Source organism: Erpetoichthys calabaricus, chromosome 17, assembly GCF_900747795.2.
Source record: "Erpetoichthys calabaricus chromosome 17, fErpCal1.3, whole genome shotgun sequence".
Taxonomy (NCBI): Eukaryota; Metazoa; Chordata; class Cladistia; order Polypteriformes; family Polypteridae; genus Erpetoichthys; species Erpetoichthys calabaricus.
The window spans coordinates 7,819,250-7,846,369 of record NC_041410.2 but is presented as its reverse complement, the minus strand read 5'-3'; the positions used below and the strand labels follow the sequence as shown (position 1 = coordinate 7,846,369).

Below are 27,120 nucleotides of genomic sequence, written 5' to 3'. Positions count from 1 at the left end.
CGCAATGGGAGGTCTGAAACTCCAAAGTCCACCTCAGGAGAAGGATTTAGGAGTCGTAATTAAGTCGTTATTATCAACATTCAGACGGTGTTAAGAAGGCTAACAGAATGTCAGGTTATATATCGCCTTGAAATGTTCAGAACAAGTCACAGGAAGTTCTGCTGAAGCTTTATAACACACTGGTGAGGCCTCATCTGGAGTCCTGTGTGCAGTTTTGGTATCCAGGCTACAAAAAAAAAACATAACTGCAGTAGAAAAGGTCCAGAGAAGAGCAACCAGGCTGATTCAGGGCTACAGGGGATGAAAGTGAATGTCAGTAAATGTAAAGTATGACATGTAGGAAGTCAAAATGTAAGGTTTGAATACACAATGGGAGGTCTGACAATTGAGAGTCCATCTTATGAGAAGGATTTAGGAGTCGTAGTGGACTCGACACGATCAACTGCCAGACAGTGTGCAGACGACATTAAGAAGGCTAACAGAATGTCAGGTTATATAGCGCCTTGATGTGCGGAGTACAAGTCACAGTAGGTTCTGCTCAAGCTTTATAACACACTGGTGAGGCCTCATCTGGAGTCCTGTGTGCAGTTTTGGTCTCCAGGGTACAAAAAGGACAAAGCAGCACAGGAGAAAGTCCAGAGAAGAGCAACTAGGCTGATTCTGGGCTACAGGGGATGAAACTGAATGTCAGTAAATGTAAAGTACGACACATAGGAAGTCAAAATGTAAGGCTTGAATACTCGATGGGAGGTCTGAGGAAAGATTAGAAGTGCTGAACCTTCTCAGTGTAAGGAAAAGGAGATGAAGAGGAGACCTAATGTGTGAACTACAAGTCCAATGTATGCTTTGTAACACACGGGTGAAGCCTCATCTGGAGTCCTGTGTGCAGTTTTAGTCACTAGGCTACAAAAAGGACATAACAGTACAGGAGGAAGTCCAGACAAGAGCGACAAGGATGATTACAGGACTACAGGGGATGAGTTATGAGGTAAAGGTTGAGAAAAGCCAAGCAAAATGGCACCTTTTATTGGCTAACTAAAAAGATTACAATATGCAAGCTTTCGAGGCAACTCAGGCCCCATCTTCAGGTGGGGCCTGAGTTGCCTCGAAAGCTTGCATATTGTAATCTTTTTAGTTAGCCAATAAAAGGTGTCATTTTGCTTGGCTTTTCTCTACATTCATAATGGCTAACACGGTACAACACCCTAGTACTAGAGGTAAAGGTTAAAAGAGCTGAGCCTTTACAGGAGATGAAGAGGAGACCTGACTGAAGTGTTTAAATGATGAAGGGAATCAGTCCAGTGGATCGAGACGGTGACTTTAAAATGAGCTCATCAAGAACATGAGGACACAGTTGGACACTTCTGGAGGGTAAATTTCGCACAAACATTAGGAAGGTTTTCTTCACACACAGTCAACCACAAACACATGGAATGAGTGACCAAGTATTGTGGTAGACAGGAGGACTTTAGGGACCTTCAAAACTCGACTTGATGTTATTTTGGAAGAACTAGGTGGACAGGACTGGCTAACTCTGTTGGGCTGAATGGCCTGTTCTCATCCTGATTGTTCTAATGGTCTAAAAACTGTAAGTAGTCAGGACGAGTGTCTGTTCACTGTCCCGATTTCGTTATGCTATGTACACATCACACTAAATTTGACATGACTTGAATTAACCCTAGCTTAGAAACTCTCCCTGTCCCGTACCTAACATAATACAGGTTTTGTGTGTATCCTGAACTTCTTGGTATCTTGAAGGATTTGGGAATACTTCAAGAGTGTTTGTAGTGCGCTGTGCAAGTGATAAAAGCTCTGGGTTTCTAAAGAGATGTGCACTATATAAAAATTACTTGACATTTGTACACTATCCTTTTAAAATATAATGGAGGCATTTTGTTCTGAGACAACTGACTTCCTCATCCTCGACAGTTTACTGAGTAATTCAAACTGATTTCAGAAACTACATAAAAATGTCCTACATGGGAAAACAAGCAAAGAAAATTCATCTACACCATCCTGAACTCATAAGGACACACCAGCTGTAGGAAGAATGTACACCTAAATCAGCAGAACTTTAACATTTCAGATAAGTTTTAAAATATCATCAGGTTTAACCGCAAGTTATCTTTTTCAGCCGGTTAGCTGAGTGAATGATTCAAAATAAGAGAAAGAGACTAAAGGTCTTCTATCCTGTTTTTTATCCCAATTCCGAGTTTTTTTTTTTTGTATATTTTTGTCCGCCTATTGTTCTCACACAATGTTGATAAGGATGAAGGACATTACTTGTTGACAGTTCTGAGTATATTATGTGGCAATGTTAACCCTAAATTGCTTGTCGAGAAATGTTGATTGCTCCCTTTAGAATAAAAGGTTCTTTTTCATCAGGAATGTTTCATTTAATCTCATTGAATGTCTCAAAAATTGATTGATTAAATAAGCAGTCTACAGATGCGTTACATTTGTCACGTTCACTACACTGCATTCTCAGAAATAACTGGACTTTTATTATTCCTTATCCAGTAACGGCGGACTGCATGATAACATGCAGTGAATACACTTGACTTGAGCATTCCTAGTTTTCCTCCTCTTTGTTTCTCTGTACGTTTAGCATTCGTTTGCTCAGAGGTTGATGTCCTTGCTGCTTCCTAAGCAGCTCTCCTTTTCTCCACTCTAGCGGCCCGCTTCTTCTCTTCTTCCGTCGCCATCTTTTCACGTTAAAACTGATTAAGGCAGTTTTTGTGTTGAAATTATTTAGTACGTTTTTCTTAATTTTTCACTTAAGCTGGCACTTAAGCGTTCAATCTGCCTCAAGAACACATGCACCGCATGGCTGCCCTGCCGCGAGTTGAATCTACAATAAAATAAAATAAAAATAAAAAGAGTAATAAAAATCATCCCCCTGAAAGCGGAGAGTAGAGGTCCTGTAGTATATGCGTACCAAATTTCAGGTCAATAGGTCAAACGGTTTGCGAGCTACAGGGGATTTAAAATCCTGGACAGACAAACAAACGAACAGCCAAGGTAGCGTATTATATAAGAAGATATCAACTGCCCTTGCTTAATGATGTGTCACCTGCAGGATTTTGACCTTTATAGCATGTCGAGTGCCAAAGAGGACAGATGGACAGTGCTGGCTGGATGACATCATGACCTCGGGACAAAATTGAAGGTGCCAGGGGATGGACAAACAGAAGCGGAAGGCCAAGAGCAGTTCCACCCTCCATACGTTAGGTGGCAGTGTTCTGTTGGAGGAGTCCCAGCTTGGACACCTACAGGGGTTTATGGGAACTGGAGTGTGGAAGTGCAGCCCTGGGTACCACAATGGGCTGCTGTCACCTAACGTATAGGGTGTGGGAACTGCTCCCGGTCTACAGCTTCTGCTTGTCCATCCCCTGGTGTCTTCCATTTTGTCCTGAGGTCATGCCATTTGTCCTTGGTGGCACTCACAGCATTTATAAACTGCTATAGAAACAGGAGCTTTAATGATTTAACGATAATACTAATGCCCCTTCTTACAGTTTATCCCCTCTATCTGTCCAGGTACTCAGGGTTTGCAATTTATCACAATTTATGTTATTTGTTCAAGATTTTTTTGTAGTATTATATGTTGTATTTTAGTCTGAATTATTATCTTTTATTCTATTTGAATGTTTTGTATATCTTGTATTTATTTTTATTTAGTGAAGAGATTATTTGTAGCCAATGTTACATAGGTCCTGTTGTTCTTTCTGAATTTTGGGCATAGGAAGGGTGCTATATAAATAAATTGTGTTCTTATTAATATTTTTATTTTTTTTCTTTTGATGGCCCATCGTTTATAATAAAAAAGTGACAAAAACTACAGCAGTTGTATACAAGGCAATTAATATATAGCATAATTCAGTGTAACTATTTCAATTAACACAAATCTTGATGATTTTAATTTTGTCGACATGTTAAATGGTTCCCACAGTCCCGAACACAATGTAAATGTTAATAGTGTATTTCACAGAAACGATCCGTATTGTTTAGTTTGATGTATGACACAACGTGATGGCAGAAACCCTCCGAACTTCACACGTATCATTTGGTTTGATGTACTATTTTTCCTTCTCATTTTTATCGCTTAATTTCGGAATGGGTCCTTGACCCAACGTTACTTTCCAGTCTTTGCCGAGACCTGCCGAAACCTTCCAAAAGTAATTTTGCGAAGTCAGTCCTGAAACGATGGAGACGTCACTTCCGCAGTCTACAACTGAGGTGACGTATGGTGCTGTGGCTCTGCAAGTGGATACTACTCGATATGTTACCTTCCCCATGTAGTCTGTAGTGATGGCCGAATAGAAAATTTTAATCTCATGTTTTCATGCAGAAGGGAAAGAGAAAAAAAGTGTCTGATATAACAGAAGCTAATGATGTGAAAAACATCCATGGAATAAGCATAAAAAATCCCCATGTCAGTTATGCAGCCGTATGCTCAAAATGTTCAAAACATATGCATCCACCCATCCATCCATTTTCCAACCCGCTGAATCCAAACACAGGGTTACGGGGGTCTGCTGGAGCCAATCCCAGCCAACACAGGGCACAAGGCAGGAACCAATCCCGGGCAGGGTGCCAACCCACCGCAGAAAACATATGCATTTTTTAGTAAAAAATTGTTAAATAGATACTTACAGAATGATCAGCATACATTATAAACAGGAAACTAAAGCCTCATGGGATTGTCGTGTTCAGTTGAAGACCAGACTCATAAGAAATTTAACAAAGGAGAGTAGACCATTCACTCCGTCATCAAGCCTGTTTGTTTAGATAATAGCTAAGCTGTCCCAACATCTCATCGTGATTCTGATTTTTCTTAAATGTTGTCTGGTTTTCTGCTTCACCTCCATGTCTTGGTAGTTTGTTCCTGATACCCACAACCTGGCTTCAGTCTTAAATGCACTTCCCCTTCATTTCTGTTGGTGTCCCCCAAGAACGTGATTCACCATTAAGCTGAATGCTGCTGGATCAACTTCATCAATGCCCTTGAGAATTTTAAAGACCTGGATGAGGTCTTCACAGAGTCGTCTTCTTCTTCTTTCGGCTGCTCCCGTTAGGGGTTGCCACAGCGGATCATCTTTTTCCATATCTTTCTGTCCTCTGCATCTTGTTCTTTAACACCCATCACCTGCATGTCCTCTCTCACCACATCCATAAACCTTCTCTTAGGCCTTCCTCTTCTCCTCTTACTTATCAGCTCTATCCTTAGCACCCTTCTCCCAGTATAACCCTCATCTCTCCTCTGCACATGTACAAGCCAACACAATCTCGCCTCTATGACTTTGTCTCCCAACCGTCCAACTTGAGCTGACCCTCTAATGTCCTCATTTCTAATCCAGTCCATCCTCGTCACACTCAATGCAAATCTTAGCATCTTTAACTCTGCCATCTCCAGCTCTGTCTCCTGTGCCGCCGTCTCCAACCCATATAACACAGTTGGTCTCACTACCGTCCTGTAGACCTTCCCTTTCACTCTTGCTGATACTCGTCTATCACAAATCACTCCTGACACTCTTCTCCACCCATTCCACCCTGCCTGCACTCTGTTTTTCACCTCTCTTCCACAATCCCCTCCTCAGCTCAACACTAAACAGGTTTAATTCTCCTGAGTCTGTCATGTTCTTAAGTCCTGGGATGCACTTAGTTGTTCTCCACTGCATCTTGAACAACAAATGAGGGCCCTGACTTTTAATTCAAAAAGCAAACTCTCATGCCATCCAGGGTTCTTTTCTGCCTTGCACTTAATGCTGTCAGGGTAGTCTGTCACCTTCTATCGGACTATGCAGGTTTGGGAAATTAAAAGTAACTAAAGTACGCCACTGGCTGTCTGTCATTATTTTAATGGTCAGGTATCAGTGCTGTCGTTAATGTGCTCTCTTTTTGGATGAGCACATTTTTTTTTTTGTCCTTATCATGCAAACCTTTAGAAAGTTCTCCTTCAGCAGCCTCCTGTGTGAATAGGCTTTGTGTTATTATAGCCTTTCCATTGTTTCTTTAAATATGGTTTGTGAAATATGTGAAGATTTAAATATTGGTTTATGGTAATGCAAAATATAGGGGGCATTACATGAAGATGTCAAACCCATTGAATTGAACTTTTGGGATTACACGAATGGCCTTTCAAATAACTATACTGTGATTTTCATATAATCATATTCTTTCATGGTTAATAATTGTGCTCAAGTTTAATAATAGCCATTTTTATTCTTAATGAGACTTCAGCCTGTTTTTGAATTCCAGCTGTCAAATAACTCCAGATTGGCTTTTTATAGTTTTATCCCAAAAAGGTGAGTGGTTTGCTCAGGGTCCCACAGTAGTAAGATTTGAATCCAGCGTCTTCTTTCTCAAGACCACTGTTCTATCTTAACTCACAGGTGGCGCAGTGGTAGTGCTGCTGCTTTGCAGTAAGGAGACTGTGGAAGATTGTGGGTTCGCTTCCCGGTTCCTCCCTGTGTGGATAGCGCTTTGAGTACTGAGAAAAGCGCTATATAAATGTAATGAATTATTATTATTATTATTATTATTATTAGAGGCGAGGATATATATGTGTGTGTGTGTGCTACAGTAAAACATTCAGTCTTCATTCTGTGACAAGTCGATTATAAGAAATTACTCCAGTGGTTGATAAATAGTAAATTGTGATCTCTTGTTTGTGCTGCAGGCGTATTCACTGGTGGACAGAGAAGTGGGCTACTGCCAGGGAAGTGCATTTATTGTGGGGCTCCTTCTAATGCAGGTAGGACACAAATCACCCATCACGTTTTTAATAAATGATTTTTGGAAAGGATCAATCATTTCACTGCCAAGTTAACGTAGCCAAACATAACGTGAAGCAACATAACCAGTTTTGCAGTACTAAACTTTTATTGAATTTATTTAAAGCATGTAACATTCCATATAATCAAATCCAACTTGACTTGACTTTTATTTTGCCTTTTTTTTTTGCAGATGCCAGAGGAAGAGGCCTTCTGTGTATTTGTTCGGCTTATGCAGGAGTACCGACTGCGAGAGCTTTTCAAGCCCAGCATGGCAGAACTCGGCCTGTGTATATACCAGTTTGAATACATGCTGCAGGTTAGTGTCTAATTCTGCAGCCTCATTTTTTACAGACAAACGGGAACATTTTAACACAACTCTGCCAGGGTCCAGTGCCTTAGAGTGTCATTAGAAGTAACTAAGATATATACAGTGGGTATAGAAAAGAATCCCCCCCCCCCTTGAAAGATTCCCATTTTTTTTGCTTTACAGCCTTAAATGAAAACACACACAAAAAAATATGTCTTCCCATCTTTACTTCTCTAACATCCAAGTGAAAGATATCAGAGCTACAGTTCAGAAGAATGATAAAAAATCAAAAACAAGACATCGGCCCAATGCATCTCTCTCGGTTTCGCGCAAATAAATCGTTCCTGCAAGCAAACTATGATACTTAGTGCAATGAGAGAAGTCGCAAAATCAACCAGAATGTTCAAGCAGACACAGACAGACAGACGTTGGATTTAATAAATACTAGCCAGGGCCTACAATTCAAACGAGCAACTGAAGCATAAAACATTGAAAAACAAATCCATACTGAATCACTCAATAAGTATCAAAAAGGCAAACAATCAGTTTCTGCTGCTAATTAACTCCCGTTCTTTTATTTTAATTTACTTTTTTTTTTAAGATTTGTACCCCTGAATTGCTCCATTTCTTTCCTTAAACAGCACCCATACAGAAATGAAATGTGACGCGAGTGAGCCAACAGGAGAGCAACTAAGTCAGGGCCTCAAACTCCAACCAGTTGCTTTATTAGGCGCCGAGTCTTGTTGTTCATTTAACCCGTTTAATTCCATGTCTTGTTGCTGCTCTCATTGTGCAATAACAGACATTTCCGAAACTGCTGTTTTTCTCTTTTCTAAGAGCTCTGTTCAAATCTTTGGGGGACCTGAGCAATGCAACATTCCTGAGACCTTCACCTTTCTTTATTTTCAGGTATTGTATGATAAGACACAGTTTGCTGGTCGTGTTTTGTAGCCGTCCCCCGCGGCTCTGCCCACATAGTAGTGAAACAGGACAGTGAGGTGGGCCCTGCCCGGCTCCCCACTCCTGACGTCATGCTATCCCCTCCCCTCGGCCTTTGTTTCGGATTAGCGCGAATATATTGTTTCTGCAAGCGAACTATGATACTTAGTGCGAAGAGAAAGTCGCAAAATCAACCGGAATGTTCAAGCAAATGATAGAAAAAAAAACAAACAATCTAAATCCTTTAAGCAGTTCTCTCGTGAAAAGCGGACAGACATACAGGCAGAGAGACGTTGGATTATATATATATATAATATATATATACTAGCCATGTGCGCCCAACTACATTGTGCTTGTTAAAGTTGTCTGTGAAGGGCTCCCTGTTTAAACGCGGCTGCCAGTCATGAACTGGGCCCTTCGTCGCACAGCATTATGATTTTTTATAAGGGAAACAAAATTACAAAACAAAACCCTTGGACATTGATTCGATAGGAACGGCCTACTCGCAATCACTGTCCGAATAGTAATTATGTGGTGGTGGAGGAGCATTTCTGCTTCTCTCCGTTCACAGTCCATCTCGTTTTCACGACGCTGTCGTTTCCTCTCACGATCTCTTCTCAACCTTTCTCCAATTTCGCAGGTTGCTTTGTGGCAATCCAAAGAGTAAGGAAGAACCAATGCTTCTTTCTTGAACTCCAAACGCCGACTGATGGAAAATCACAGAAGTGTGTCCGACTTATATACTCTGAGTGCCGACTCCAAGAAGTGGGTGAACATTCGATTTGGACGAAGTGCTGCCAACGATGGTCGATAGAAACACAAAAAACCACAGTCTCGACAACGAAGCAGGTGTCGACACCAGATCTAAACACAAAGAGTGCTATCGACAGTGTTTGTAAAGAAAAGTAACAACCAAGGCAGTGTCAGGAACATGAATTCGCGGACAAACAAAGATCAAGAGCCAAATGAAGATTATATATAAAGATATATAGATAGATAGATAGATAGATACTTTATTAATCCCAAGGGGAAATTCACAATATATACTAGCCATCCACCATGGCTCCGCCCACGTAAAAGTAAAACAGGACAGTGAGGAGGGCCCCACCCGGCTCCCCACTCCTGACGTCACGCTTCCCTCCCCTCGGCCCACAGCCTCTATATATCGGATTAGCGTGAATATATTGTTCCTGAAAGCAAACTATGATACTGAGCGTGATCAGAGAACTTGCAAAATCAACCAGAATGTTCAATCAAATGATAGGAAAAACCCAATCTAAATCCGTTAAGTAGTTCTTTCGTGAAAAATGGACAGACAGACGTTGGACAGATGTATATGTAATATTTTAGGGCGGAGAGGTTGCTCTCTGGCCGAAAAATCTTGTCTGGTAGCTCAATCCTGGCAATTACAGAAAGAATACTGTTCTGTTGTTCCCTTGATCAAAGCCCCTAATCTGCAGTCACTCAGGGGCGCTGTGCAAATAGTTGACTTAGCACTCTGACCCCAAAACTCTCTGGAGAGTAAGTTGGGATATGTGAAAAAAGATAAATTCCAAATACAAAAAATTGTATATGGCAAATAAAGGATTTAAAATTTGGATCTGAGTGTCAGTAGGCTTTCTTTGGCGCCCTCTGAACCAAGTTACCCAAACTATTCTATGACATTTCAGTAATTATTTACCGCTCTGATGCTGGTCTTTCTGATCATAAAATAGGTCATTATAATAGCAATTGACGAGAAGAATTCATAATTGATTGTAAAACTATGGTATTTGAGGGTCCCTCTAGAGGGCCTCTTTCTCTTGCACGATTTGGCTCAAAAACTAATGGCACATCATCATTTCATAACATGGCTGAAGTTTCCAGCCATTGTAGTTGTAAACCGTCCTCAAGAAGCTGTGACGCACAGACACACAGCCATCATTGAGATTATCAATGTATTCGGCATCAGGGGACCCTAAAATGTCTGTTGAAAACCGGAGATTGAAATTTTTGCAGAATCTAAAGCTTTCACTCCTCCCCCTTAGTTGATAGGTTATGGTTGGGTGAGGGCGCAAAGCAAAAATCAATATAAAATCACTTAATCATTAAAAAAATCACTAAAATATACAGTATACACACGGATGTATATATGTATTAAACCAGAAATTGCAATACCACCAGTATCCACTAGATGGCAGTAAGGTGAAAGCACAATTAAAAGTAAAATTGCAGCAGTAGACCAATTCTTTCTTCATACTCTGTGGATCACATTTGTTTTTGTAGTTCTATTATATATTTATATTCATAGTGATGAGTAAAATTCAGGTTTCTTTAAAATGTTATGGTCAACTCTTTAATTAACAGATCAAAAATAACAATACATATTAAGTACAATATATTATATTAAGAACTTGTACCTTTTCAAAACTGAATTCTTTATGAAGGTGAACCCTGATTAATATAACATGGTGAGGCAGCTGTTCATATGGATGAAACCAGCAACAAAACTGCTGGGATGCCACTCATCTCCAGTGGCAACTGGAGTGCAGCTTTTGGGGGTACAAGCTGAAGCAGCACTTATCTGTTATATGCCTTTCATATCTATCTATCCGTCTGTCCATCTGCCTGTCAGTCATTTAATTCCACATGCTCTCGTGATCCTCATCGTGGTGTCAAAGTACATCTTGGCCTGTCCAGTACCAGACCCGCAGAACAAATGCAGGCTAAAATTTATTATACCCTTTCCACCATGCTGCCCCATCTATTGTCAGCGTTACCATTTCTGCTGTGCTCCAAAAGTATGTGACATCCGCAGTCCCCTTTATTCTTCCTATAACGTGCCCTACAGATGTGGGAAGGAACAGATGCACCTGCCACCCAAATTTTCTACTACACCTGTCTCTAAATTGCCAAATCCTCTTCCAACTTGCCCCGTACCCCATTCTGCCAAAACCCACACGATAATGCCTGCACCCCCACCTCCATAATCTTCCATTAATGTGGATGTTTGTCGTATAACACGTCCATAGCATCAGTCCAATCCAAATCTTATTTTGCCACTGCTAATACAGTGCCCAGTCCTTGTCCATTTCCACTGTACTCCATAAATCCACCTGATACAATCTCAAGTCTTCCATCCCAGTTTATCATTTAGCACACCAACAGAGTCATTCTCACCCTTAATTTTATTCCACACTTACTGCCAGTCCACCCAGTCCTATGCAAGTTTACCAGGCTTAACTCACCTGGGCACAGCTTCACATTGTAAGATCCACAGTCTAACCTAAATCTTTTTCTGCCTTTATGATCAGGATACTTAGATTTCCTTGAACATACATTTTGCTCTCCTTTCCTTCAGGCCTGAAAATTTCTTAATTATTTTCTCATTAAACTGAGTCATTTTACTAAGCCTGCTGAAATAAAAATACCCACTTACTAGATAGATAGATAGATAGATAGATAGATAGATAGATAGATAGATAGATAGATAGATGTGAAAGGCACTATATAATAGGTAGATAGGTAGGTAGGTGAAAGGCACTATATGATAGATAGATACTTTATTAATCCCAAGGGGAAATTCACATACTACTGTCTAGAGCAGTGTTTACCAACCTTGCTTTCTGTAGTGGCACACTTTTTATAACTAAAATCATCCCAAGGCACACCACTATTCTAATAACCACAAACACATTTTATCTCCTCTATGATTCTGGACGTGATATGTTGAGTTTTGGTCACCTCGTCATTGGTGCCTTCTAATGCTAATCCTGTAGCCTTCATCTAGCTGTTCAGTAATAGTAAGCCTGCCAAAAAAATGCCCCATGCTATTGTCTAGATGACTGCGGCTACTTTCATGCCACTTACATTTTTCAGAAAGATATTTTAGGTCTCGTAACCCCATCACTTTGAACTTTGAACTTTGAAACCGCATACAGGGAAAGCAAAAAAAAAAAAAAAGCATTACTTATACCACAACCAGTTAGCCAACTTCGTCCGGCATGACAAGAGCTGGAAAATGCCCGTGTGTTAGCTCATCCTCGAATTCTTAAGTCAAGTTGGTCTGGTCCAAGCTCCTTTATCTTCTTTTTTCTTCCAGTAAACGATTTATGAAAGTGTGTTTTCGTTAAAGAAATAAGTAAGTTTTCTTGGATTTGTAAAGTTCCACTTGAAGTTGGTTGCCATCTCCCTAAAATCGCGCTTGCTCATCTATAGTTATGTTAAAGGCGGGTGTGAACTGTGAGCCGTGGAATACTGTCCATAGTATTATAACCCATAATATTCGTAATAAGGCCTAGGATGCGCAGTAAAGATTTCTGATTATCTCATTTCAGGAACAGCTACCAGAGCTGAATGTCCACTTCCGCTCTCAGAGCTTTCATACTTCGATGTACGCCTCCTCCTGGTTCCTCACACTCTACCTCACATTCTTCCCTTTGCCTGTCGCAACACGGATATTTGATATCTTCATGTATGAGGTGAGACTCTCTTCTGTTACTTACCTGTGATTCAGTAGCTAATAGATAATAACTTAAACATTGACCAGTGTGATGGACTGGGATTTTTACCCGACAGGGACACCTTAGTGATGGAAGGGAACTTATGTGGGGCATTAGCTCCCTCAGAATGGCAGAGTGCTGTCTCTCAGGCTTGGTACAGTGCCACGGGCTTGCCGCTTGGAAGCTCAGCCCTGTTGAGAGACACTTTCACATCCCGCAAGACGAGACTTTGTGCCAAGCGATTTAACCAGGCCTGGGGCAGGAAATAAAAGACAAAGAGTAGATGACAAAGTAGAACGTCGTAAAGAATTCAAAAACGCTGGTGCGATACACATACAGAGCAGGTTAGAGATAATGGAAGTACGAAAATTGATAGTAAAGATTGCATTAGCGCAAACAAACGGAAATTATTACTCGGTGAAATAATGGAACAGTGAAAAGAGATCAAATATATTGTTCGGATTTAAACTTTTAAGTCATTAACTTGTAGATTGTCTAATTTGTGTTGCCATCAGGGAAAGTAGTGTTTCTTCCCAATGAAGAGGTGTATGTGCGAAATTAAAAGATATGTTGTTTGATGAAAGTGAAATCCACATACGCGAGCGGCAGAGACGTGAAGCGGCTGGCGCCCCCACAGTCCACTCGCTTCTCATTCGTATGAATGCTATTGACAGACACAGTTCCTGCGCTTTCAGCTCCAAGCGGGGTCGGAAATAAAAGACAAAGAGTAGAAGACAAAGTAGAATGTCGTGAAGAATTCAAAAACGCTAGTGCGATACACATGCAGAGCAGGTTAGAGATAATGGAAGTACGAAAATTCAAAAGTCTCAAAAAAATGATAGTAAAGATCGCATTAGCGCAAACAAATGGAAATTATTACTCTGTGAAATAGCAACAGTGAAAAGAGATCGAATATATGGACATACTGTAGGTGATGTGACAGAAGTATGCAGATATTGTTCGGATTTAAAGTTTAAGTCAGAGACTTGCAGATCGTCTAATTTGTGTTGCCATCAGGGAAAAGTAATGTTTCTACACAATGAAGAGGCATATCAGCGAGAATTAAAAGATTGGTTGTTTGGTGAAAGTGAAATCCACAGACGCTGTCACACTTGGGTCACAGAGTTGCACAGATACACCGGAGATTTTAGAGACGGAAACGTTATTCAGACACGTGAAACAAAAATAAGTCTCTTTCAGGAGTGAATCGAGCTCCGTGTGTAGTCGGAGGGGACAGTTGTGTCTCTCAATTAAAAGAATAGAAAATCTTCCTCTTCATAGAGGTGCGCCTTGGGAGCGGGACCTCCCAACAGGAGCAGAGGATGTCTGGGGGAGGACAGAGACAAGGCAGTGAGACAAAGAGTAGGACAGCTGCTGTACAGGCTTTTAAATGTTCGAAGTGCTGCGCGAGTTGCACATCTTGCCGTACGGCAGCAGCAAGCCAGCAGCTGATCGAGCCAATATGAGGTAAAAATATAAAAAACTGTATTTGTTTCCCATTGTGTCACCGTTTAAGAGGGGGTTTCAGAGGAGCGACCGCGTCTCCTTGGGGTGCGTTCAGCCCCCCTCTTCACAACATGAGCGGCAGAGACGCAAAGTGGCTGGCGCATAGCGCAGGCCATGGGGTTTGGCGAGCAAAGCGATCAAGGGGCAAAGCCCTCTAGTATACACAAAAAAAAAAAACACGGACCCTTTGTTTTTTGAAATGACTAGTTTGTGAGTTTTGGGCAAGTAAGCCTTTGGTTAAGATTCGATAAATCTAACCTGTGTTCTGTTTAATGTCGTTAATCGCAGGGGCTGGAGATCATTTTCCGGGTGGGAATCGCTATTCTGCAGTATAACCAGGCGGAACTGATCCAACTGGACATGGAAGGGATGTCACAGGTAAAGGAATTTACAGTTTGCCTTAAAGTCGCCAAAGTGTATTCAGTATTGAGGTTTTCTGAAGGTCCACTTACTGAGTGGTTAAGACGTGAAAGCACAGCATGAAAAAATATTGTGTCTGTTTCGCACAGTAAGTTGACTCATTGCTGACTAGATAACCTGTTGAGTTCTACACTCAGATCTTTGTAATCAGCGTCTTAACTGTAAAACATGTCACTCTTCTTGTTTCCTTTTGTTTCTTTTTTGTTTATTAGCCAGCAGCCATACCATGTGCACTTTAGAAGAGGTCTTCCACCTGAAGCTAAGCACGTTCGGGAAGCCTCAGACCCAGCCAGTTACTCGGATGGGAGACCATTTAGGAAAAACTTGGGTTGCTGCTGGCAGAGGTGTTGGTGAAGCCAGCAAGGGGGCACTTACCCCGTGCTCCCTGCTTGGATCCCAATGCCCCCAGTGCAGTCATGGGGACGCTGTGTCCTCACAGTCCTCACACAATCCTCACAGGTGGCGCAGTGGTAGTGCTGCTGCTTTGCAGTAAGGATACTGTGGAAGATTGAGGGTTTGCTTCTCGGTTCCTCCCTGTGTGGATAGCGCTTTGAGTACTGAGAAAAGCGCTATATAAATGTAATGAATTATTATTATTATTAACTGTGCTGTCAAAATGGCGCCTTTTATCAGATGAGCTGTAAAACCGAGGTCCTGAGTCTCTATGGACATCCTTCATAAAGAGTAGGGTGTATCCTGATATCCTGTCTAAACTGTCCATCATGGTCTGGTCATTTTTGCCCCCTAATCCTCCCCTGTCTCTAACTGGCTAGCTGTCACCTCTTCACCACTTTACAGCTAATGTGTGGTGAGCGTACTTGCACGAAATGTCTGCCGTCACATCATCCAGGTGGATGCTGCACATTACTGGTGGCTGAAGTGGCTCCTCTCTATTCAAAGGTCTTTGAGTGTCTTGAAAAACATTATATACAGGGTGAGTCAAAATTATGTTATACACAAAACATACTTCATATGCACGAGATGATTTACAGGAATGTCTCAACCTGTTCGCCATCATGTTCAATAAAACCAACGAGCAACAGTACCATTTAACGGGGATTAGATGACACCACACTCTGAATTCTGTCCTGCAGGTCATTGATATCATGAACTTTCCTGCTATACACGCCATACCCCATAACCAGAAATCACAGGGGGCCAAATCAGGGGAGTGTGGAGGCCATGGCAGCGGTCCACCACGATGTATCCATCGACCTGGAAAGGTGTGGTCGAGATAAAAAGAATCCATTAGTGTGAACAGAATTTTGACTCACCCTGTAAATGCAGTGTCTTCTTCTTCAAACATCCTCTTCAGTATTTCATTAAAGTTGCTAGTTTTTTTGTATGGGCCACAACACTTCAAATCACATTATACTGGCCCTAATAATTCATTTTGTCAGTCAGTCATTTTCTAATCTGCTTAGTCCTGAACTTGGTTTAACGGGGTGGGCAGAATGCTGGAGCCTTCCCATGCCAGTATATGCAGCAAGTCAGGCACAAACCCTGCACAGGGTGCCAGTCCATCTCAGGGCAAACACACACACACACACACACATACAGGGTGGTCCAGATCTAATTATGCAATTATTGCATTGCATTAAGCGTTGCATAGTTAGATCTGAACCACCCTATACAGGTGCTGGTCATAAATTAGAATATCATGACAAAGTTGATTTATTTCAGTAATTCCATTCAAAAAGTGAAACTTGTATATTAGATTCATTCATTACACACAGACTGATGTATTTCAAATGTTTATTTCTTTTAATGTTGATGATTATAACTGACAACTAATGAAAGTCCCAAATTCAGTATCCCGGAAAATTAGAATATCAATTAAGACCAATGCAAAAAAAGGATTTTTAGAAATGTTGGCCAACTGAAAGGTATGAACATGAAAAGTATGAGCAGGTACAGCACTCAATATTTAGTGGGGGCTCCTTTGGCCTGGATTACTGCAGCATTGCGGCGTGGCATGGAGTCGATCAGTCTGTGGCACTGCTCAGGTGTTAGGAGAGCCCATGTTGCTCTGATAGTGGCCTTCAGCTCTTCTGAATTGTTGGGTCTGGCGTATTGCATCTTCCTCTTCACAATACCCCATAGATTTTCTATGGGGTTAAGGTCAGGCGAGTTTGCTGGCCAATCAAGAACAGGGATACCATGGTCCTTAAACCAGGTACTGGTAGCTTTGGCACTGTGTGCAGGTGCCAGGTCCTGTTGTAAAATGAAATCTGCATCTCCATAAAGTTCGTCAGCAGCAGGGAGCATGAAGTGCTCTAAAACTTCCTGGTAGACGGCTGCGTTGACCTTGGACCTCAGAAAACACAATGGACCAACACCAGCAGATGACATGGCACCCCAAACCATCACTGACTGTGGAAACTTTACACTGGACCTCACGCAACGTGGATTCTGTGAATTTTCTCTCTTCCTCCAGACTCTGGGACCTTGATTTCCAAAGGAAATGCAAAATTTACTTTCATCAGAGAACATAACTTTGGACCACTCAGCAGCAGTCCAAAGGCGAGACGCTTCTGACGCTGTCTCTTGTCCAAGAGTGGCTTGACACAAGGAATGCGACAGCTGAAACCCATGTCTTGCATACGTCTGTGCCTGGTGGTTCTTGAAGCACTGACTCCAGCTGCAGTCCACTCTTTGTGAATCTCCCCCACATTTTTGAATGGCTTTTGTTTCACAATCCTCTCCAGGGTGCGGTTATCCCTATTGCTTGTCCACTTTTTTCTACCACATCTTGTCCTTCCCTTCGCCTCTCTGTTAATGTGCTTGGACACAGAGCTCTGTGAACAGCCAGCCTCTTTAGCAATGACCTTTTGTGTCTTGCCCTCCTTGTGCAAGGTGTCAATGGTCGTCTTTTGGACAACTGTCAAGTCAGCAGTCTTCTCCATGATTGTGTAGCCTACAGAACTGGACTGAGAGACCATTTAAAGGCTTTTGAGTTAATTAGCTGATTAGAGTGTGGCACCAGGTGTCTTCAATATTCAACCTTTTCACAATATTCAGATTTTCCGAGATACTGAATTTGGGACTTTCATTAGTTGTCAGTTATAATCATCAACATTAAAAGAAATAAACATTTGAAATACATCAGTCTGTGTGTAATGAATGAATCTAATATACAAGTTTCACTTTTTGAATGGAATTACTGAAATAAATCAACTTTGTCATGATATTCTAATTTTATGACCAGCACCTGTACATGCACTCTCTAGGGTCAATTCAGTATCGCCAATCTACAGTCAAAGTAAAAAGTATGTGAACCCCTTTGCATTCTCCATATTTATGTCTAATTCCCAAATCAAACCTGGTCGTATCTTCATGTCAGTCACAATAATGAACAAACACAGTCTCCTAGAACTAAAGACACACAGATTTTCAGAGAATTTTTGACCATATTGAATAAATCATTCAAACTGTGAAACTGAAGGTTGGAAAAAGTAAGTGAACCCTAGGCTAATGACTTTTTATAAAGCTCATTGCAGTCCGAATTTAGCAGACCCGGAGTCCATTTAACGAGATGAGTTCCGAGGTGTGGTGGCCTTGAATGACTTTGATAGATCACAAACACTCTAAAGTTTGAGTTGGAGCTTTTGACAAGAAGCATATCCAGATGGGAATCACACCTCACACAAAAGAGCTGTCTGAAGAGCTACAATCGAGAATTGTTCATCTACATAAGGCTGGAAAGGGTTACAAAGATTTGAGATCTTCATCAGTCTACTGTTAGGCAAGTTGTCTATAAATGGAGACAATTTGGTATTGTGGCGACTCTGCCTAGAAGTGGGCACCCTAGCAAGGTGACCCCAAGAGCACAACACAAAGTCAGCAATGAAGTAAAGAAGAACCCTAGAGTGACCGCAAAGGACTTGAAGAAGTCATTAGAACTGGCTAACATCTCAGTTCACGAGTCAACTATACACAAAACATTGAACAAGAAAGGAGTTCATGGCAGGACACCATGAAGGAAGCCACTGCTATCAAAAAAGAACATTGCTGAACGCCTGACGTTTGCGAAAGAGCACTTGGACACTCCACAACGGTACTGGGAAAATGTTTTGTGGAATGATGAAACCAGAATTGAACTATTTGGAAGGAACAAGCAGAACTTCATTTGGCGTGAAAAGGGCACTGCATATCAACATCAAAGCATCATCCCTACAGTAAAGTATGGCGGAGGGAACATCATGATTTGGGCCTGCTTTGCTGCATCAGGGCCTGGACAGTTTGCCATCATTGTGGGGAAAATGAATTCCCAAGTTTATCTAGAAATTCTCCAGGATAATGTGAGGGTGTCTGTCCATCAACTTAAGCTCAGAAGAGGCTGGGTGATGCAACAGGGACAATGACCCCAAACATTAGCAGCAAATCCACAGCACAATGGCTTCAGAAGAACAAACTCGGCCTTGTGGAGTGGCCCAGTCAGAGCTCAGATCTCAATCCTATTGAGATGCTGTGGAATGACTGCCACACACAGAAGACAACCAACGAATATGGAAGAGTTAAGGTAGTTCTGCAGGGAAGAATGGGCTCAAATTCCCCCCCACACAACGTGCAGGTCTGATCTGCAGGTACAGGAAGTGCCTGATTGAGGTCATTGCTGCCAAAGGAGGGTCAACCAGTTATTAAATCCCAAGGTTCACTTACTTTTTCCACTACCACTGTGAACGTTGAATGCGTTTGTAAAATAAAGACATGAAAGAGTAGAATTGTTTGTGTGTCATTGACTTAAGCTCATTGTGTATATCGGTGCCTATGACTTAGATGAAGATCAGATCACGTTTTATGACCAATTCATGCAATAAACCAGATAATTCCAAAGGGTTCACATACTTTTTACTTTGACTGTACCTAACCTGCATGTCTTTGGATCTGAATCACACATGCAGCTGCCATGCAGGGAGGACCCGAAACACAAACCCTACTTCTAATTAATGCAAGGCAGTAATGCTACAACCGCACCACCATGCTACCCCTTAATTATTTTTGTACTCCTGGCATATTTATGTGAATATTTTTAGGGACCTGAAAACAACAGGTGTGTGTCTTCACATTACATGACATCTAGTCATGGAGGATGTCAAACTTGAAGACTGCAGCTGCTGATCCTGTCACTTTAGTATGACAGATTACAGAACTAGAAATCTCAGGGTATGTCACATTAGACGATGGCGTTAACGACTTTCCAGCACAGTTTTACACTTCTAGAGAATCGTGAGCGCGCCCATTTTCTGACAGCCAATAAGACGCTGCTGCAATTAGGGTCTCTGTTTTTTTATTTTTTTGAACCCCACCCCCCCCCACCCCCCAATACTATTGTGGTACGTAAAACATAAGGCATCTTTTGTTTGTCAGGCCCAAAACACCGGTGTCACTTATTACGCATGTTTCTGAGCGACTGCTCATGGGTTATCAGCTCCTGCATTCACAGAACCCTCTTTTACGACTTAAGACAAAATCATTTTATACAGTAGATGCCAATTGAAGACATTTTGGACTGAGTCTCGTGGTATGTCTGACTACACAACTGCTGATCTGACTTGCTAAGGTTAGGTATGGGAAGTCTGCAATTGCTGGAAAAGTCATGAAGAGTAACATGACCTTTAGTGTGTTGTCAAGGCATTTCTAATTTTGCTTTTGTGGAAATGTTGCACAAGCTGCAGAAGTAAAGCAGCATTAACTTTTGAGTTGATCTAAAGACTCCAGTGCATTAAACACATTTTAAAACTTTTTATGCAGCACTTCCAGAAGGTCATCCCTCATCAGTTTGACAGCTGCCCAGACAAACTTGTCCTGAAGGCTTATCAAGTCAAATACAACCCAAAGAAAATGAAAAGGTATGGGCCTGGGGACGCTGGGCATGTGTGTGTGTTGGCATGCACTCCAGGTATCATGTGGTCTTTATTTGTATATTTGATATGCATTTAATAATCTGGTTTAATTTGACTACTTGAATGGTCCATAACAAATATTCATGTTTTTTCTCTTGTTAACTAATTTAATCAATGTTGGCTTTGTTCAGAATTATTTAACTGGTGTTTTGCCGTCTCTACTTGAAACTTTAATAGGAATAAACTGATGTAACAAAGTTTAAAATGTAAATTACTGCTCTTACACTCGCACTTAACTCTTTTGGCACGTCACCGAAGCCAAACTGACCAATCAGATGGCTCATAGGGACTAACCAGAATTTTAAAATATACGATTACAGCTTTTTGACTTGCGTATTTCTGATTTAAAGTGTAAAAAGCCTTCAAGATTATCTGCTGGGCTGTGGATGTAATAAAACTAAAGTTTGTCTTAATGGGAATCGTCCAGGAAATGTATTAATATGTTACACACACACACACACACACACAAGCACACAGACATACATACACATACCTGCTTGATCCACTTCATTGTCACAAAGGCCCAGGGCCTGTCCCAGCAGCACACTGCACTGTTATGAAATTACATCAAAGTTAATGCCAAAGGGGAAGGGAAATGCCAAAACCCTGGCTCAAAAGACTAAAAAAATGAAAAATTGTAGTCATTTTATTAAAGAATAAAACCACCTGAAGTCTCAAAATGACGAGAAATCCAGTAACAGGTTTCAAAAACCATCTAAAAAAATCCTAAATCAAAGTTCAAAATCAAGCCAAAGATCAAAATCCAACACATGAAAGTGTAAAGCAAAATAAAAATATATATTGGCACATACTGTATAAGACAAGAGCTATCATATATTTATTATATATAGGTATGTGGTCATGCAAAGTATGACAACTGGACTGAGAAAATGTTGGGGTGCCAACCGGGTCACCCAGATTACCGTATATACTCGCATATAAGTCGGGTCTTGAAACCCAAAAAGTCGATCATAAAATCAGACCACGACTTATACGCCTGTTCAAAAATGTGACACTTACATTTTTTTTTTTTTTTACATCTTCTTGCCTCCTCCAATCCCTGATCAGTTTCTCAGACACATCGAATTTTGTTGCAGCAGTGTAGTTACCAATTTGTTTCGCCACTTCAACGATTTTTAATTTAAAACCAGCTTCATATTTTCTTCTGATCGAACGCTCCATTGTTGATAATGCTCTTATGATAAAGGTGTATGAGGGTGTGAGATACAAAAAACACAAATCAGTGCAATCGTCGCTTTGGAATAGTTCGGGTATTACCGTGTGGTCACGTAGGCACAGTACATGGAAGAAAAGGCCGTGCGCTCCGTGGTTACTCTCTCAGGTGGGCATTAGCATATCATAATCTCCTGGACCAATTGCGTTTTTCGCATTCGACTTACACGACCGACATTATAAAATACCGGAAATTATACGGTAAAATAAAGCCCCAACTTATCTGCGAGAGAACTTAAACACGAGTATATACGGTAATAACAGTTGTTGGAACAAACAAAAATGGAGCACAATGGCGCAATAGCAAAACCAAAATTCCCACAGCCAGGAATCTTTGTCAGATCAGGGGCCTCATGTACAACACTGTGCATAGAATTCACACTAAAACACAGTGTGAGGACAAAAGAGGAAATGTGCGTACGCACAAAAAAGTCCAGATGCATAAATCTGTGCGTTCACCAACTTCCACGTTCTTCCGCTTCATAAATCCCGGTCAGCGTGAAAAGTAAAAGACGTGCACGCGCCTGCAACCACTTCCAAACTCCTCCCAGAACTATGCCTCTTTGAATATGCAAATCAATATAAATAGCCCTTCAGCTCAGCGTTCTGTAAAAAGACAATGGCAAAAGCACAGGAGAAAAATAGAAGGATTTCAACGAATACCAAGTGGAGGCAAAGGAAAAACATACTATTTGTTGGTTTAAACAGTGGTGTAATCAACAAAAGAAAGTTGATCGAGTGACATAGCGTGTCGGAGAAACTCAAAAGCTCAAGTTCACAAAGTCACTGTGAAAAGGCGAGTCATAGCCCACTGTCTGAGTGTCATATGAAAGCTTATCAGGGTACAGAGAAAAGAAAAAAAAATAGGGACACAGTGGGGGGAAAAAAGCTCGAAATGTCAACTTTAATCTCGAAATTTCCACTTCAACCACGTAGTTTATTTTGTCATTAAAGTAGAATATCATAAACTTCAAGCTTTAAATCGTTTAGTTTACTAGTTTCCCAAATCCCATCGTAACTAAAGTAGCATGTTAAATGCTTTTTTTTTGTATTTGATCTTCTATGTGCTCTGTGTGTGAATCACTACGTGCTTCCGGGCTTGCTCTTCCTCTGGCTGGACACAGAATCCATTACATTCGTAATATTACAGCTCTCAGAATAATTTAAATACTGAGATGTATACTTGATATCATTTTCATGATGATAGGAATTAAAGCATGTTATTAAACATGGGAACACGGTGGCGCAGTGATAGTGACGAGCTGGCACCCTGCCTCACACAAGATGCTTGCTACGCCGTGCACGACCTTCCATGAAATAATTTATTGCAGCAGTACTGTCCCTTTCAAACGTACTAACCCCCAATTCCTGTTCCTCCGTTACTTTCTCCAATTAACCAATCGCCACACAATCAGCTCTGTTAAGCCATCTGTAAGCTGAGAACGCTGATTCTTCAAAACGTTTAAGGAACATTGAAATATCTTCGTAGTTCATGTTTAATTATTCTATCCATCTATCCGTCCAGTATCGCCCCAGCAAGAATACAACGTGAGGCAGGAACAATCCGTGAATGGAGCGCCAGATCGTCGCTAGCGCTGCGACACAGTGTCCTCACTTGTTTAATTAATAACTATATATACAGTAGATTATTTAAATGATGTTAACATTTTAACAGTATAATGTAATGAACATATTTAGCTGCATTTCATCTTATAAATGATATTGTCATCATATGTAAATACATGCTTTATAAAGTGGCGCAGGTTGTGCAATATTATAACTGTATCGCAAGTTTACAGTGAGGTAATTGTACTAATAAGTATAAACAGTTCTACAAGGAGCACTTGACGGACTGATTGAGTGCGTTTAGAGTTCTTGGGATAAAACTGTTTCTGAACCGCAAGGTCCATACGGGAAAGGCTCTGAAGCGTTTGCCGTATGACAGCATGGCTGAGGCAGCGTGTGCTTGATGCTGTATCCCGATAATTCCCTTTCCAATCAGCTGCTGTACAGTGATACTGTATAAATACTCCGAGTGGTGCAGTGAGAGTAACAACGCTAAAGCAGCTATGGCATTTGTAATAGTTTGGCCATTCCGTGTTGCAGGTTAATTACAATAAGATGCCTTAAACTAATAAACAATATGCGGTTAATTTCAGTGTATTTATAAAGCTGCATCAGGGATGTGCATCTAAAAAAGAAAGGGAAACCACACTGGAGCAAAAGCACTGCTTTGATGCTGGGTGCCGCCAGTTTGCAAAACTGAGTGGAGAACTTGCATACGCCAGGGATTAAGCTAGCGTGAAAATGTGCATGGCTTTACTCCAAGTTTAGGTTTTATACATCGCGACATGAGCGTGGAAACGGGAGTACGCAACATTTTTGTGCATACACACCGTTTTATACATGATGCCCCAGGTCTGGTTTAAAAATAATAATAATAATAATAATAATACATTTTACTTGTATAGGAGCTCCTTCTCTCACAAGTGGGGGTCCACCTTCTGTGGGAGTCTCATTTTCTTTTATACTCCTTTGACCAAAAGGGGTGGAATCAATTGCCCTCCTGCTGCATCTTCTCCAGGCTGTTGGAAGAGAAAGAGCCGATACAATTAGCGATAGTACCCCCTCTCTTCTTGGGGTGGGACTGCTTACCCGAGGTGAGCCACAGTCATACATGTGTGACAAGTTTAAGAGAAACCGATGACAACAACAAGTAACAACCTGGTCACCCCGTGTATTGGTTTTGGAAATGTAAACAAAATATGCGCAATTATTGCAGATGTGAGTTCAGAACCGCAAGATGGCGGAGCTTCCAGTTTTTGGTGTCCTTCCAACAGGAAGAGGCAGATCCAGGAGAATGGACTCTGGAATTGATGTCAGAGGAGTCTACAGTCTACAGATGAGGAAGAGAGTAAGGTATTAAGACACAGTGCCAGTCCCTGGAGCGGCGTTAGAATTACAGTCACCAGAGCCTTCCAGCTGTCCCTTATACACTTGCATGTGTCACAATGTAATATAGCTAGTTGACAAGTAAAGCATGTAGAGAGAATCTCTGAGGCTTCAACCTTCCAAAAAATTTTAAATACGTTGAGAAAAACAAGAATTTTAAGAAAGCAAAGTTTTGAATTAGGAGGTGGAGGAGGTTTGGCGTGTACGCTGATTACAGTGCATTGCTGCATCCACCACACGATGAACAACCTGGATTGGGACCCAAGTACAGCGGGTGACACCTCAGCACCACAATGGAACGGTATTAGTTTTTTTTTTTTTAACAGTGGTTGGAGTGCCAATCCTGCCACCAACCCACAAGTTTTCCCTGTAAGTTGGAGGTCAGGGCAGAATGAAAACAATTTTGACAAGAAATTGAATTATAAACAAGAAGAATTGTCGGCCTTGTAGTCAACAGAATCTGTTGTTGTCTTTTATTTCAGGTTAGAGAAGGAATATACCACTATCAAAAATAAGGAGATGGAAGAGCAAATTGAAATCAAGGTGAGAATCCAATAAGTAATAAAGACCAGTAAATATTTCATGGTTCTTATCTTTTATAATGCATACATACACTGTAACCCTAAGCAGCTGTAGCTGCGTTTGTCATGGGTTTCTAAACAGTTCAAAATAATTCAAATGCAACTACCAGAAAAGCATTCCACCTCTAGTATGATACGGCATATATAAAAACTCCACAGTCCAAGTGTCTTCTTTTTAAAGATTTTAGTGAAATTCAAAGCAAATAGATCAAACAAAAATCAAGGAATAATGTTGGTGATACACGCCAAAAAAATAAAAGGGGAAAATGAAAACTTCTGATATTCTGCTTGAAGATGAAGTATCTGGGTTCCATTTCTTAAGGTTTCTACATGTTATCTCGTTCACCACATCTACGTACATAATGGTCTGAAAACCCTTAATGGCTACTCTACTGCCACACTGATTTAACATTACAGACATTCCATTTTCTATTAACTTATCTACAGTTGAGGCCAGACGTTTTGAGAGAATGACCCAAGTGTTGGTTTTCACCAAGTTTCCTGCTTCAGTGTTTTTAGATCTTTTTGTCAGATGTTTCTATGGGGTACTGAAGTAGAACTACAAGCAGTTCATAAGTTTCAAAGGCTTTTATTGACAATTACATTCAGTTTATGCAAAGAGTCCATATTTGCAGTGTTGGCCCTTCTTTCTTTTTCAAGACATCTGCATTCACTCTGGCATGCTGTTAATCAACTTCTGGGCCAAATCCTGACTGATGGCAGCCCATTCTTGCATAATCAATGCTGGGAGTTTGTCAGAATTGGTGGGTTTTTGTTTGTCCACTCACCTCTTGAGGATAGACTGCAAGTTCTCAATGGGGTTAAGGTCTGGGGAGTTTCCTGGCCATGGACCCCAAATTTCAAGGTTTTGTTTCCCAAGCCACTCAGTTCTCACTTTGGCCTTATGGCCCGGTGCTCCATCATGTTGGTCACCAAACTGTTGTTGGATGGTTGGGAGAAGTCACTCTCCAAGGATGTTTTGGTCCCATTCTTTATTCATGGCTGTGTCCTGCACTCCCTTGGCTGAGAAGCAACTCCACACATGAGTGGTCTCAGGATGCTTTACTGTTGGCATGACACAGGACTGATTGTAGCGACGCTCACCTTTTCTTCTCTCTGGATGCCCCAAACAATCAGAAAGGGGATTCATCAGAGAAAATGACTTGACCCCAGCAGTCCAGTCCCTGTACCTTTTGCAGAATATCAGTCTGTCCCTGATGTTTTTCTTATCTTCTTTGCTGCCCTTCTTGACACCCACCAGGCCATCTTCCAAAAGTCTTCGCCTCACTCACACCTGCCTGCTGCCATTCCTGCACAAGTTCATCCCTGGTGGTGCCCGCAGCAGAATCAACTTTAGGAGACGGTCCTGACGCTTGCTGGACTTTCTTGGGTGCCCTGAAGCCTTCTTCACAACAATTGAACCTCTATATTCTAACTCAGTCAGCATGACAGTGTGATCTCCAGCCTTGTCCTCGTCAACACTCTCACCTGAGTTAACGAGAGGATCACCAAAATGATGCCAGTGTTGTGGAGAAATCTTCAGGAAAAAAACGAGCAGAGTCTTCAGAAAGGCAGTCAGAATTTAAGACTTCATTGCATAGAATAGAAAACAATTGCAGAGTACATAAAGCGTGTCTCAGTTCATGAAGTGAAGTGGTCATTGTTATGTCAGTTCTAATGACTAAAACATCCCCATTTCGTACATAATTCTCGTCATTCACTTTACATGTTATCTTTCATAGTAATGACCTTGTACTGTACCTGTTTTCATAACCATTACCTCACCTTGTAAACTTCTTTCCCCTAGTAATAATCAATGCTTTCATAACAATCATTAGGCCTCGAAGGTTGTACTTGCCGCCTGACCCGGGGATGACCATCATCTGATCATGTTTTACATTCCTCACATTCCCAGTCTTGAGCTAATAAAAATTGGAGGCCTTTTAATTGATCAGCCCTCATCATTAAGTTGGAACCAGAATGACCCACATATGAAAAATTGAACTGTTCAATTAA

At 41.2% G+C, this 27,120-nt stretch overlaps 1 protein-coding gene across 2 annotated transcripts in view; it reads left to right on the top strand.

Moving 5' to 3' along the window:
- evi5l (ecotropic viral integration site 5 like) overlaps nucleotides 1-27,120 on the top strand; it is a 213,768-nt gene that overhangs the window by 68,211 nt on the left and 118,437 nt on the right. For both annotated transcript variants that reach the window (XM_051920679.1, XM_051920678.1), the window contains exons 5-10: nucleotides 6,683-6,757; nucleotides 6,970-7,095; nucleotides 12,342-12,485; nucleotides 14,301-14,390; nucleotides 20,187-20,284; nucleotides 25,006-25,066. In XM_051920679.1, the coding sequence (XP_051776639.1) occupies nucleotides 6,683-6,757; nucleotides 6,970-7,095; nucleotides 12,342-12,485; nucleotides 14,301-14,390; nucleotides 20,187-20,284; nucleotides 25,006-25,066 (594 nt within the window). The remainder of the gene's footprint in view (nucleotides 1-6,682; nucleotides 6,758-6,969; nucleotides 7,096-12,341; nucleotides 12,486-14,300; nucleotides 14,391-20,186; nucleotides 20,285-25,005; nucleotides 25,067-27,120) is intronic.